Raw genomic sequence first — 14,319 nt, 5'->3', positions numbered from 1 at the left:
TTGATGTTTTGTGTTACTTCAGTTTGCTGTCAGTTGCCCAGAGCTTGGCATGAGTGTTAGAAGAGCAAAGATGTGTATATATAAAGGAAAGCTGGAGCTAGTAATGCGTTCGCGGCTGTGAGGACTTTATTTCTTAAACATTCTTAGATGTGCCCATATATATAAGGGAGAGAGCAGTAACATGAATAATCAGATTATAGGATCCAAAATCAAATGCCTACTGGGAAAGCAACGTCTTAAGCTTGTAGATCTCCCTGGGAAGGGCATTTGCCCACAAAGGGAGTGAAGTGGGTGGCTATGAGAGAGCCTGTTTTGCTGTGGCATCGTGGCCTTTTCAGTGCCTGATGAAGCCCTTCTTACTTTCCTGGGCGTTTTAGGGTGCTGTCGTATCCATGCTTAGGCAGAAGAAGGACCTGCATCTCCCAGCATTCTCCATTCTTGCTGAATGTTTAAAACTGTGTTTAGATATGTACGTGCCTGCGTGTGATATATATTTATATTTTTGTATGTATCTGGTTTTTATAATCCATTTTAGAGGTTTGGCTATTGGGTGGTGTGAAATGAAATGAAATTACATTTAAAACAGACCCCCCTCCCCATGCCGAGCTACAAGATAAAAAGCAATTAAAACAAGATAAAGTAGAAGCAGGCAAGGTAGTGTATTCAATTAAACCCCAGAGCAGTTGGAACTTTTGAAAGTTCAAGAGAATGGGATGGGCTTTGCCGTATTCTTTGCTTGCGCCGCTGAGCCCCGGTGGGTGAGCTGGGAGGGTCTCTCTCTCTCAGCCGTGCCCTCCTGGGACTCAGCCTCATGGGGACGGTGACGCCAAGGCTGCAGTCGGCCCTGTGGCCATCCGTCGCCATGCATGGCTCTGCTCGCCTGAACTCCCCCAGCCCCGCTTTGAGGCCCTCTCTTTTGATGGGGAGGGTCTCTTTAATACCCAGACGGGTGATTGGCTGTATTCTGCCCACAACCGGGCAGATGGGGCTCTGGCAACCAACACCTAGGCCACCTGAGTGCTTTGAGCTCTCATGCCTCTAACAGCAGCATATACACTGAATGTCTTCTCACATCCAAGATCCAGTCAGCCCTCCAGCAAAAGAGGCGCAACCCGGCCTCCCACCTAAGTGCCCAGAGGGGGCTAAGCACAGATGCTGAGTGTCCCTGCTGGCAGCCCCCCCTCCCCCCTCCTCTATGCAGGCACAGAGCCTATAGGTATGAATGCACAGCTGACCACTTAAAGAACGACATCCACAAATAAGCAGCCTGCCTTTTCTCTGTATGCAGCATTTTTCGTATCTTAGAAAAATGCGTGTTGCATCCTGATCCATTCTGGTGCCACGAAAATCATTTAAGTTAGTATGTCGTCTGCGTCAGACTGTCTTTCCTGTTTTCACTTTTAAAAAGTGACTTACAAGCCCATCCTATCTGTTAATCCTGTTTTGTTCAGCGACTCTAAGCTCAGGTTCCTTGGTTCAGATGTAATGGGATATTTTGCCTTAATATAGGCCGGGAGCAGTCATTCCCAGCTGCACAAACCAGCTTCGGAAAACAGATTGTGAAGAGAAGAAATAAATCCTTGAGCCTTCTCTAGAATTGCCCTGTTTCATTCTTGTCTTTCCCCTTTTTTTATTTCCAGCTCCTCCGGGAACTCATTGAACGCAAAACCAGCTCCCTGGATCCAAATGACCAAGTGGCAATGGGCAGGTAAGCTAAGCTCCCAGCATCCTTTGCTGAACGAACCCGCCTCTTTGATGGGATATTAATCAAGACCCTTCTTGAAGATGAGCCATCATGGCGTGATGGGCCTTTTCTTGTGCCGGGACTGATACTTGAGGTTTTCAGGTATCAGGCGAAGGCTATCTTTTTCCCCTGGACTTTATCAATGTCCCTTTTTGCGGCTGCTTCAGTTTTTAATGTTTCTATTCCCCTGGTCTTGTCCATATTTATACTTAATCATCATTATGATAAAGATTTATGTTCAGTATTCTACCTTGAGTCACCCTTGGCCCTTGTGTGGAAAGGTGAGAAAAGTAGCTAATCTGTTGGTTTTGTACTCTGTTTTACAGATGGTTGCCCAGGGCAAAATTCTCTTTTTTTCCCTCCTTACAAACAGATCTGTGTGCAAACTTGGGGTAGCATTTTGCTCCAGCTAAATGAAAATGGTTTCAGGAGCTAGGTTTGGCCTGGGTGACAACCCTGGATCCACTGAATCTGTGATCTGTTCCTTTATTGCTTTTCGTGCTGACTCCTCATTGCTTTTGAAGTTTGATTTTGCATTATTTAGCTTTTTCTGTTATATCTCTTACGGGTTATTTTGCTGCTGCTGCTTAGTTTTATTCTTGTGCTTGTCGAGGCCGTTCGCTGTTTGGGCAGCATACAACTTGAATAAAGGAATGTCCAACCCAAAGCTTGCTGCCCTCCTTCCACTTAAGCCTATTTAATATAGTTATGACTTCTGGCGTTGCGGATAACAAGTCAGTGTGACAGCCCTGTTTGAAAGAAGCGGTTCCACCTGCCTCTCCTCCTCTCCGGGCTAAGCATGCCCTTTTCGCTAATCCTTTCCTGGCGAGACTTGCTTTCCATATTCCCCAGGTTATCTCGGTTGTCATCCTCTGACTCTGCATATTTATACTCAAAGTGTGATGCCCTCAGGTGGACACAGCACTCCAAGGAGGTCAGACTAGCTCAGAAAAGGAATGGAAGTCTTTTTGTTCATGACTTGGGAGCTTATAGATCCATCAGTGCAACCGAAAAATCACGTTAGCCTTGTTTGCGACTGCTTCACACCCCTGACGCATGTTCGGCTTATAAACGGCTTTCTGGAAAGGGGCAGGGTGGTGAATAAGTACATTTTGAGTTTCAGTCATAATAGATGCTGCCTTTCAAATTAATGTGTTGTATGCTCCCTGAATCTTCCCCACCAGCTGCTGAACACCACAGGGGGCAAAGGAAGGTGGGAAATGACTCGATCTGGAGGCGTACGCTCGAGGCTAAGGACATGTTAGGGAGAGTTGGAGGGGGCGGCGGGGAGAAACTCTGCTGCTAGTTGCAAACATTTTTATTTTTAAGCTAGAAACTGGCATCGTCTTTACCTGATTTACTCATTGGAGAGCCCAACATGGAGGGGGGGAATCTCAAAATCCAATTACCACAATCTTAATATAATCTTAATTACCGTAATCTATTTTATTGTAAAGTCAGATAGATGTGCAATGTAATCACCGCTTAAGTGCATGTTTTTTTTTGGCTCCATCCCGTTAAATTATAGCAGAGCAAGGCTGCCATAATATTCCAGACATACCACCAAATAAACTTGGCACAGTGCACTAAAAACCGCGGCGATATTTTAACGAGGGTGAAAACAATTTTGCCGACACGCCCGAGCTTTTCATAATGCTTCGAATGGCTTTTCTGGCAGTGTGTTCTGAGTTTAGCACTTTGAGCTCCTGTTTTATTCAGCTTGGGGTGGGGGGCTGTTTTCCCTCTCCTTGCGCCTTTTTTTTTTTTTAATGCATTGCCAAATTATAGCCAGTGGCTGTGCTTAAATGTATACTGTTCATTAAACAGGATTTGGAGGGTTCGTGTGTGTGTGTGAATTTTATTCTTCTAAGCAGAGAATTGGGGAGAGAAATAAGACGCCCCCCTTCCTGCATTCTGTGCTCAGCATACAGGGGAGGAGCTCTTACACAGATTAAAAAACATAATGTAGTCGCGGCGCCACCGTTCTGGGGGTGCAAGAGGGGTCTTCCTGAAGAGTCTCGCACAGTTGATGTGGGAGGTGCAAGGCTGGGCTAGGGGGGCATCCAGCCCTGGTGCCAGACACCTCCTGCCTAGCTTCCCAGTACCTGTTGGACCAGCAGGGGGGCGCTCTGGGATACCCTTTGGGAAGGATGCCCAGCTTCGAGCCATGCCAAGTCTAGAGAAGGGTGCGGAACCCCAAGCCCCGAGGACCATGTCCACCTTCGCAGTGTTTCCCAGCTGGCACTGCCTCCTGTCCAGCCCCAACACCCTCCCAGTAGTTCTCCAGGCTGACAGGCTGCCTTTGCCACTGGGGGTAGCGAAGAACCAACAGCATGCGGTTCTCTGATGTTGTTCCTTGAAACATTTAAAGCAAGCCAGAAGCAGGGTCTTTCTCCCCTTTCCCCATTTTAGAGAGCCTGTTCTAATATATTCTCTCTCTCTCCCTCCCTCTCCCGGATTCCCTAGGCAGTGGCTGGCGATCCAGAAATTGCAGAGCAAAATCCGGAAGAAGGTGGACAAAAAAGCCAGCAAAGGAAGGAAACTTCGGTGAGTACAGTAAGGCCGGCCTGCCCCATACAGGCATCCCCCAAATGTGCTGGACTACAAATCTCACTGGCTGGGGGATTATAGGACATGTGAGCCAACATATCCACAGGATATCAGTTTAGGAAGTTTGGCGTAAGCTGTTTTCCAGTCCTGGCCTCATGTTGCATTCCTATTCACGGGGTCTTGCCTTTCTCGCTTCCAATTTGCCTTATCATCACAGGTAGCGCAACTATTATTTATTAAAGAAATAAACATGGTGCCTACTGCAGCTGGTTTTAAATTGCACGTGTGCACGTCTTTTTCCAGTGGTTTAATTAGTTTTATGTGAGGGGGGTATTCTAGTTGGCAGGATATTCCTAATTCCAGTTCGAAATGGCTATGTGCTATCAAGACAGGATATTGCAGTCCTTACATTTCGCTGCCCTGGGAAGCCTTTGCCTGAGAGCTGGCCTAGGGATTTTTGAACACGCTAATTGAACGGAATCACAGAAACCAGAGCTCCCCAAACTTCCAATGACTGAGATACCCACTTTCCCCCGATTAAACCTGGTGGCAGGTATTTCCTTTTATCATCTAATATGGAACGACAGGGATGGAGCAGAATGTCCCTGTGTGGAGACTCTCTACAGAGGTGCAACGAACAGCCTCCTTTGTGAGTTGGTGTTGTCTGGAGACATAGCAGCTTTTAATTTTTAATGTTGACATTTCATTCTGGGAACGAATGGTTTAAATGTTCCAAAATAACAAATGTTGGCTGTCCAAAATGAAAAATGAGAATCTAGAAGGCATGGTGGTAAGGCCCTTGCCCTCCAGAATAGACGTTGTGGCGAATGGTTTACGCCATTGCTCTTTCTGAGGGCCAAACCCTTATGTGAGGTGCTTGACAAAATAGGAATAAGGACGAGAACATTACAGTACGAGAGTCAGTGTGGCGTAGTGGTGAAGAGCGTGGGACTGGGACTCAGACAACCTGGGTTCGAGTCCCCGCTCAGCCATGGAGCCCACTGGGTGACTTTGGGCCAGTCACAGACTCTCAGCTCAACCTGCCTCACAGGGTTGTTGTTGTGGGGACAAGATGGAGGAGGAGATGTAAGCTGCCTTGAGTCCCTTGTAGGAAAAAGGCAGGATATAAATCGAAAAATAAATAAATAAATAAAAATAAACAATATAAAGTTTTTCTATCCCACCCTTTACAGTGTCTCTGGACAGTCAGTGCTAACATAAATAAATAAGACATGGCACCACAAATGATATATAAAATCAATATTAAAAACAATACTGACATTTAAAATGCTGGGAAAATAAAATGATTTTGGCCCAGCACCGAAATGAAAAAAGCGTTGGTGCCAGGTACGCCTCTCTAGGGAGCCCATTCCATAGCTGGGGTGCCACCGCAGAGAAGGCTTTTCTCCAGGTATCTACTCTCCTGATCTCCTTCGAAGAGGACTCCTGAAGAAGGACCTCCACTCCAGATCTTAGAGGCCAGGCAGGTATATATGGAAGGAGGCACTTCTTCAAATATCCATGTCCCAAGCCGTTTCGAAATAATAGAACAGAAATAATCCGTACATGTTTTTAAAATGGAGGAGGCCAGAATTAAAATCAGGAGACTTTGGGAATAAAAAGGGGCTTGACAGTCAGGTTGCCCCCCCCCCCCCAAAAAATACCACTGCAAGGGCCTCATCTCTAGCACGTGCTAACCCAGAACTCTCCTCATGGTTGGTCAAGGGGTAGAGCCTTCAAGGCCGACCACAGTGCCCAGCCAGGTTACTCTGGTACTGCAGAGCCCCCAGCGTTCAGGTTCTAAGGTTAATACCAACACTTAGATACAGCCAGTGCCAAGGATTGAGAACTGGTGTTGGTGCAAGTAGACAAGCCACACTTGGGGTGGGGGGGTCTCCTTCACCCTTTTCCACCTCCCTGAGCTGTGCATCTGAAGTAAGTTTGGGGCAGAAGTAGACGCTTTCTTCCTGGCCTGCAGGCGGCCGAAAAGCCACTGGGCTCCTCCCGGGGGTGAAGGCTGGGGAAGGAGCCCTGCAGCAGCATCCACTGTTCTTTGCTCCCTCTTTGGGCGAGCACGACCATCAATCTTGAGCTCAGATGGCACATGATGAAAAGTCAGTGGAATTGGGCTGGGTCAGGCCTGGCATAGCGATTTTTAAGATAGATGTCATAAGGTAATTTATGAAAAGAGGGAAGCACTGCTTTGTTGGGCCTAAAAGCCTGTAATTATTGGCTATCAATATTCCTTCCTGTCAGTGTTGCAGGCAGATGGGATGCATTCCTGACTCCGTCAGAGTCGGCGGAAGAGCCTCACGCCACCCTGAGCCAGGCTTGCAAGCCTTTTTTTTTGTGGGGGGGGGGGTGGTCATGCATTTGAGCCGAGGCGACCGAAAGGGTTTCTGCCTGCGCAGAGCGGGCACGATTTGGGGTTAGCCGAATGGGTGGGCGGGAAGTTGCGAGATTAGTGATCTCTGGTGCCTTCGAAGAAGAGCACAGGGTGAGAAATGGGTGGTACGCAGCACGTGGAATAGCCCACCTGGACCAGAACGACCTGCCTTTATGGAAGATGAGCAGCATACGAGAAACTCCAGGTTTGGTCTGCTGCCTGCCCTTGAAGCCCTACACCAGAGCCTTTAGCTCAGCTGGGGAGGCCACTTCGCAGCCGGGTGGGCTGAAGGCAAGATGGGAAGGATCAGGGGGCCAGAAAGTGCCAGCGTGGTTTCGCTTAGGTCTCTCTGGGCCAGGATCTAAGCCTGGGGAGAGGCAGTTCAGCTTTTCAGACTGGTGTGCGAAGTCACAAATGCCAGGGAAGGAGCAGGACCACCGGAGGAAATCTGGAAAGCCAGATTTGGCACCCTGGAGGTTCTGTAGCTTGCCCTGAATGGTGAAATGCCATGAGAGTTGCCTCCCCTGGTTTAACACTGGCCACCCGCCAGATTCAGCATCTGATGTCTTGCCATGTTTAGGAAGGCAATATTTATTTATTTATTTATTTATTTTTCGATTTATATCCTGCCTTTTTCCTACAAAGGGCTCAAGGCAGCTTACATCTCCTCCTCCATCTTATATGGGGCCTTTCTGTTGTGGCATCCCAAGGGTGATGAACCCCCCTGCAAGAGGCCGTCTTCTGAGCCGTTGGGCAGCCTTGTAGCTTTCCCCTTTGTTTCTCGTCCCTGTTGTGTATGTTTTGGTGGGTCTGATCATGCCCCTACTTTTATTGTATTTTATTGATTTTATTGGACTTTCATGGGTGAACTGCTTGGGGGCCCTATCTGGGTGCAAATATTTTTAGAAATTAAAAACTACAGCCTAAAACCTTGTAAGATTTAAAAAAAAAAAAACCAATCCTGAAATATATGGGTATTCAGAGCTGCTTTCTCCAAGCTTTCCCTCCTCCTGTCCACCATTCCAAGAGAGGGAAGCTTGGCTAAGCAACAGAGCATGTAATTTTCTCGCTGAGGGTCCCAGTTCAATTTCTGTTATCTCCAGTTAAATGGTACCTGGCGATGGGGAAGTCCCTTCTCTTCCTGAAGTCCCGGGGAGCTCTTTCGGGGAAGGTAGGCAAATTCTGGCTAGATGGGTTTCCAGTCTGACCTTGCGTAAGGTGCCATCTAAATGTTCTTAATTGCTCTTCTGAATCTGCCACAGCTGTCCCTCAGATGGCTACTGGTGCCCTTTGAAGTTCATACTTGCCAATCTCTTTGAAAAAGAGGCCCACGGCACATAGAACAATATTATTGCTTACAGGGCAGCTAAACCCGATTTGTTAAAGTAGCCAGAAGGTCAGCACAGAACAAGAAGCTCAACATCTACCTTCAGAGTAAAGTCCTAATTTGAAACTGAACGATGGCAACGTTGGTGCCATGTGGACCTTGCTTGTGGGGTATTCCATGGTCAGGGGGCCACCATTAAAAAGATCCTGGCCCTTCTTGCTGTCTTCTGAACCTCTCTTGAAGAAGGGGGGGGGCTCCTGTGCTGATCACAGCATAGAGATAGGTTTGTCAAAGAGGAGTCACTCCATCTGGGTATTCAGTCTTTCGCTGCTCCTCCATGTGGGGATGAATTAAGCAGATAGGCAGTTCTGCTTTTAGCTTGACCCTGGCAGGTTCAAATCACACTGAATTCTGGGGGTGCTTAAGCAGAAGCAGAAATCTTTAAAGGAGGGCTACTGTTTTCCTGCTAGTGGATATTTTTAGCGATTGCATTTGACTGAAACTTTTTAGCTCTTCATCCATTTAGATTTAATATGGCTTAATATGCTTTTATTGTCTTTATGGAGCCTTGGGAAGGTGATGGCCTCGAAAGCAGCTAGGAACGGATTAAATGCATGCATGCATTTATTATCGCTGCCAAACTGCAGAATGCATGGGACGTTGCCGTCACATAGCAGGAATATTTTCCAAGAAAGGTGCTGTTTTTCTTCCTTCTCTCCGAATAGTTACAGAATGTGTCCTCTCTCTCTCTCTCTCCCTCTCTCAGGTATCACGTCCACAGCAAGTTGGTGAGCTTCATGGCTCCCATTGACCACTGCACGATGAATGATGAAGCCAGGTTAGTAAGCGGTTAATTACGCTTCTCGAAGGGCTTTCTGACAGCTTGATATTGACCTGTTCTTCAGCCTGTCACCGTCTCGGGTTCTTTGTATCAGTTAGCCATTTGTCACTGGCGATGCAGGCCCTCTGTCCGGGCTGAGCCGGCTGCGCGCGCCGCGGCTCCCGCGCTCGCTCGCTGCCTGTCTCGCACAGTGCAGCCTCGGGTACTGGCTGCTCAGACATGCCTGGCTTTGTGTGTGCCTTTCCATTTCTGCTTTTCCCATTGGCTGGATGTTTCTCAAACTGGCTTTCCTGGCCCTTTAAGCAAGGGGAGCCTTATCAGTGGCTCTTAACCGCCATGAAAGCCCAGTTCGTGAGCATTTTATCCTGCCAGATGTTTTGGACATCGGCTCCCCGCCACCACCACCCTACTGATCGGGCACGCCTGAACTCATCGTCGGAAACAGCAAGAGGGTGCCCACTTGGAGGCGGCTGTATTAGTCCCTCTTTCAGTCTTCCTTTGCTGCAGTGGAGCTCAACTTTTAAAAAAGAACGATCTTTTGGCACCTTGAAAGAGTAGCGAACATCATGTGGCAGGAGCTGTTGTGGAGCAAAATCCATTTCATTAGATGAATGAAACGAACTCCAGTCCACGAAAAGTGAATTTATTGATCGGGAAAGTGCCACAAGACACTCGAGTTCAGATGATCATATCGTGGCTTAATGAGCAGCAGTATGAACAACCACGCAGACAGAAACTTCACTGTTCCCTTTAGTGTGTGTCAACAAACAAGCGAACAAGGAATTCTGCTAACTGCAGTTTGTGTCCTGTTTCATCTAAACTGGAAAATTGATGGTTAACTGTCTGGGGACAAACTAGGATATTAGACCCTGTTCGTGTGTGCTGCACTGGATCCTCACATAGCTACCCTCCTGGAAGTTATTTTTAAAATGGCTGTTAACAATAATGTGAAACATGAAGCATCATGCACACAGGATACGATCAGTGTGTTGATTTCCCTGCTTTGCAATGCAGATGTGAAAAGCAGTTCTGGGCACCACAGTTTAAGAAAGATGCGGACAAGCTGGAAAGGGTTCAAAGGAGGGCTAGAACAATGTTCTGGGGACTGGCAACAACCCTGTCAGGAGAGACGGCAAGAACTAGGCATGTTTAGCCTCAGGAAGAGAAGACTGGTAGTTCTCTACCAGAACATACAGGCTGTCGCAAACTGGAAGGCCAGGATCTCTTCCTGATCATCCCAGAGTGCAGGATGCGGAACAATGGCCTCAGGTCACAGCCAGCCAGGCTCTGGCTGAACATCAGGGAGCATTTCCTGGCTGTGGGAGCAGCACCACAATGGGACCCATGCGCTAGGGAGGCGGTGGGCTCTCCCACACCGAAGGCATTCGGGGTGCAGCTGGACAGCCCTCTGAGAGGGAAGCTTTAACTTGGAGTCCTGCACTGAGCCGGGGGTGGCCCCGTGGCCCCTTCCAGCTCTCCTATTTATGATCCTATTTTCTGTGCTTTATTTGTGGGCCCACAAGACAAGTGAGGGCAAGAGAATGATGCGAGGTCCAATTTAAAGTTTGCTGTGATTCTCCTCATCTCCCTACAGCTTTGCTCCTCAGTATAATAATAATAATAATAATAATAATAATAATAATAATAGCAAAGCCCACATATGCACGAAAGAGGGAAAGGTAAGGATAACGCTGCTTTCTGTAGTGGCAGTCGCAGGTAATTTCATTGTTTGCAAGTGTGAATTACTAGATTGAAAATGCAAATGCACATTTCACAGTGGTGTGATCATGCACTGGGCTTTTTGCTCAGTCATTCTGGAGGCTTGACCCCAAAACAAATAATAAAAATCCCATGCAGCAGGGAGCGTGCCGCGTGTGTGTAGTGTGAAAAATTGGGGAAACAGCAGCGTGCTTACAGCCTATAAAATAAATTAATTGTCTGGGTGGGAAGTAGGGGGAGGGGGAGTGGCGGGGGGGATGCATTAAAGATGAAGGGTGCAGAAGCTGTCGGGATGCTCTCAGATCCATGATATTAAGCAGCTTGCCAGACAAAAGCTTGTGGTAGAGGAAAGCACCTTTTGTGTTTGGAGGCTGAGCTGGTACCTGGAAAATCCATTTACGGGTGACAGTGAAGGCTTCCAGGTCGCTCAGGCAGGGGCAGATGTCCAGGGCTGGAAGCAATCAGTCTGGGAGTGGAGGCATTGTGCAAAAAGGAGAGTCCCCACTTTACCAGTAGCCTGATTCCCGGTGATGCCCCCCACATATTTGAGTGTCGATATTTATACCGTTATCCTTGGCTGGCTGGCTGGCTGGCTGGCTGGCTGGCTGGCTGGCTGGCTTCCTTCCTTCCTTCCTTCCTTCCTTCCTTCCTTCCTTCCTTCCTTCCATGGGAGCCCTGGGTTTTATCGCAAGCCTATTACGCCAGACCATGGGAGGATTTCCTCAGTGGGCAAGCAGGTCCAGCACCCCTCCTTACCTTTTCTGCAGCACACACCTGTACCTTTGGAAGGGAGCAGTGGCTGTGTGAAGGTTCCACCATCCTAAATAAATAAGATGGTGCCTATTCATTTAGGATCTTAAATAAAACAACAGGGTTTGGAAACACAGTTCCCTTTCTTATCCAAAGTGGACTCTACAGAGGTAAGCAAGTTTATCTGAACATAGATTTGGGCAGCCCCTAAAAAACCCCCCAAACCCTGTTCTTCTATTATACCCTTTTAGATTTTTTCCAGCTATTTCACCATCTAGTGTTTATAATGGTTCAGCTAACTTGTTTCCTTGTAACCATCCCTGTATGGGAAAAAGAAGCCCGGCTTTACGGTTTGTGTAAACCAGAGTTTACCTCTCAGGTCAGAACTGGGAGCTCCCAGTTGAAATGAGGTTTCCACTTGTGGGTTGGAGGCAAGTTCTGGTCAAGCCAAGGAATGGGCACGTGTGGGAAGCACACGGCCTCTCAACCAGGCCGCCCTCGCCGTGAGTGGCGTGACGCCAGACACCCACGGTCCAAGCGCGAGCCCTGCAGCCACAGGGGTGTGTCCGCAGCGGTGCTTGTGTATCCAGGCGATCCAAATTCTGCGCTAATTAATGCCGAACTCTGCATCGTCTATCAATACAGCGAACGTGCTTTCCCTTCTCATGCGGGGTTTGCTACGGGGTTTGCTTGTTATGAGCAAAGGTCCAAAAAGTCCAAAAAGTCCAAAAAGATTTCCAGTGCTTACATGGCCACTTGGCTTGTCCTTGAAGTCTTTAGTAGTCATCGCCTGTATGTTCTCAAGTTCATCTTTGCATCCATGAGGGCTAGAAACTCTCCCTTAAATCAAACACATGGCAAAGATTCTCGCAGAGTCAGCTTTGCATTCCTTGCTGATCTCTGCACTTCCACAGATTTGTATCAAGCACATGACGGGTGAACGGCCGTATATTTTTTATGATGCCGGAGCCGGTGCTAGGTCCTTGTTTTCCATGCGTGCATCAGGCCTGCCGAATAATACTTTGCGACGGTCCCGTGTTTGTAGCTGTGTCTTGCAAGAAGACACACACAGAGGTGGCTCAGGCACATGGTTTTCACGGTGCTCGGAGGCACACGCGTCCTCCATACAAACCAGGGGCTGGGGCAGAGAGGGTGACCCCTCTCTAGCCAGTCTAAGCAAATGCAGCTCCTAAAAAATGAGCGCTCCTTTTTAACAGCACTGTTAAAGGTCCTCAGTGCTCGTTCTTATTAGACGCTCCCTCTGTACCTTATCAGATGCTGGGACAAGCATAACTCAGGGTGCTGATTTGGATCTCTAGTTAAAGAGGGTTACAGCTTCGGTTCAGTGTGGATTGGCACGGTTTATAATTCGCCTGCCGATGCCGGCACTGCCGGTGACGCTTACGGGGCGGGTGCGAAGGGCGCTCGAGCCCCACTGTTTTCCGAAAAGGGTCTGCTTCCAAACCGCGGCTGTCTCCTGTGGAAGGAACCCAAGGCAGTGCGGATGTTCCAGCAGGGAGAGGAAAAATCATGGAGCATTTGAGCTGGCGGGGAGGGGAACCAGCCAAACATCCCCCCCAAAGTCCACACTCCCTCATGCACAGTTCGACAGGGCAAGGCCAGCAGTGGGTAGGGCCAGAGTGTGACGCTGAGGTGTGGGGGGGGGCCCGTTTCCCTTTCTCCCACGTGCTCCCTCCCGCTTTCTTCTCCTGCCATGCAGACTAGCAAGGACATGACAGACAGCGCTTGCCAGGGAGCCAAATCACAGGGAACAGCCAGCAACCACACGCCCAGCTGGTGCATTTAGAGAGGAATGTTGTTAGGCAGTTTAAAATCTTTGTCTTGCAAGCAGAAGACACCAGCTTCTGTTACGGACAAGGGGGTGCTGCAGTGCCACTTATAAACTGAGGCAAAGCCATTCAGGATCAGGAAAAGAACAACCCCCATCATACCTTAACCATGATAGAGCTGGTGTATTTATTTTCTATTTATTAGACTTCTGTCCTGCTTTTTTCTTAAGAGTGTGAAGCAGCTTCCGTCATTCTCCTCCTCCTCTCCGTCTTAACCCCACAACAACAGCCTTGTCAGGTAGGCTGGGCTGAGAGCTTGAGACCGGCCCAGAGTCCACCCCGTTGTCTGCATGGCCAAGCAGGGACAAGAAGCAGGTCTCCTGAGCCCCAGCCCCGCACTCTTAGCCACAACACCACACCGGCCCTCATGGATGCCGCAGACATTTTAAAATCCTCTCGCCTGTTCACATTTTTTAAAATGCTGTAAACCGGGTTCATGGCTGCAGATTGTTTGCTTCCCAAGCCAGAAGTAGGCGCTGCCAGTTGAAATCAGCGGCACGTTGGCTTGTCCCCGCCAGAAGGTCTGGACTCGTCTGCTGCCATCTTGGGTGGGTGGCACCTTCCCCACAGAGCTTAGCATTTCCTGCTGAAGGGCATCCGGGCGGGAGCAATGGCTCGCTGCCCCCCAGACAGCAGCACCTGGGGTGCTGCTTTTCCCGTGGGCGAGGGGGAGCGTAGTGAGCTTCAGTTGGCGCGCTCTCCCGGAGCTTGCGCTTCTCCTGCGTCAGTCACAGTCTGGCTGTGAGCGGCAGGGGGTGCGTCCTGTGAAATCCAAGCTTTAAAGGATTAATACGTATCTGTGACATAAGGGTGTGGGGGGACTTCACAAGATCTCCGTCTTTGCTCTGTGCATTTTGTGTGGCGGGTATTAGAAACACTGAGTGGTTGCATTAGTGGAGGAATTTGAGTTTGAAGCTGTCAGTCCAGCTCCCTCTCACAAAGACAAGGAGTTTGTCTTGCTTTGCAAGACTTAATGCCAGCACTATTAATTTGAAGCGCTCGGGGTGCTTTCAGGCCCTTGCCTGCCCCTCACAACAGCACTACGAGGTAGGCCTTGGCCTGTATAGATCTCTGATTAGTAACATACTGTTGTATTTTATGCACCCTGCGATCTCGAGTTGCGGTGACCCTAAATCAGGTGTGCCGAATCAT

At 48.7% G+C, this 14,319-nt stretch overlaps 1 protein-coding gene across 2 annotated transcripts in view; it reads left to right on the top strand.

Annotated features, from left to right (window-relative positions):
• The window catches only part of AATF (apoptosis antagonizing transcription factor), a 71,389-nt gene that overhangs the window by 44,777 nt on the left and 12,293 nt on the right, over positions 1-14,319 (top strand). For both annotated transcript variants that reach the window (XM_044430285.1, XM_044430284.1), the window contains exons 9-11: positions 1,641-1,708; positions 4,211-4,291; positions 8,774-8,845. In XM_044430285.1, the coding sequence (XP_044286220.1) occupies positions 1,641-1,708; positions 4,211-4,291; positions 8,774-8,845 (221 nt within the window). The remainder of the gene's footprint in view (positions 1-1,640; positions 1,709-4,210; positions 4,292-8,773; positions 8,846-14,319) is intronic.

The sequence above is a fragment of the Varanus komodoensis genome, unplaced genomic scaffold (genome assembly GCF_004798865.1).
Source record: "Varanus komodoensis strain SLA01 unplaced genomic scaffold, ASM479886v1 scaffold20_1, whole genome shotgun sequence".
In the NCBI taxonomy this organism is placed as follows: domain Eukaryota; kingdom Metazoa; phylum Chordata; class Lepidosauria; order Squamata; family Varanidae; genus Varanus; species Varanus komodoensis.
Note: the sequence above shows the minus strand (reverse complement) of the source record. Positions and strands in the feature narration are given on the sequence as shown.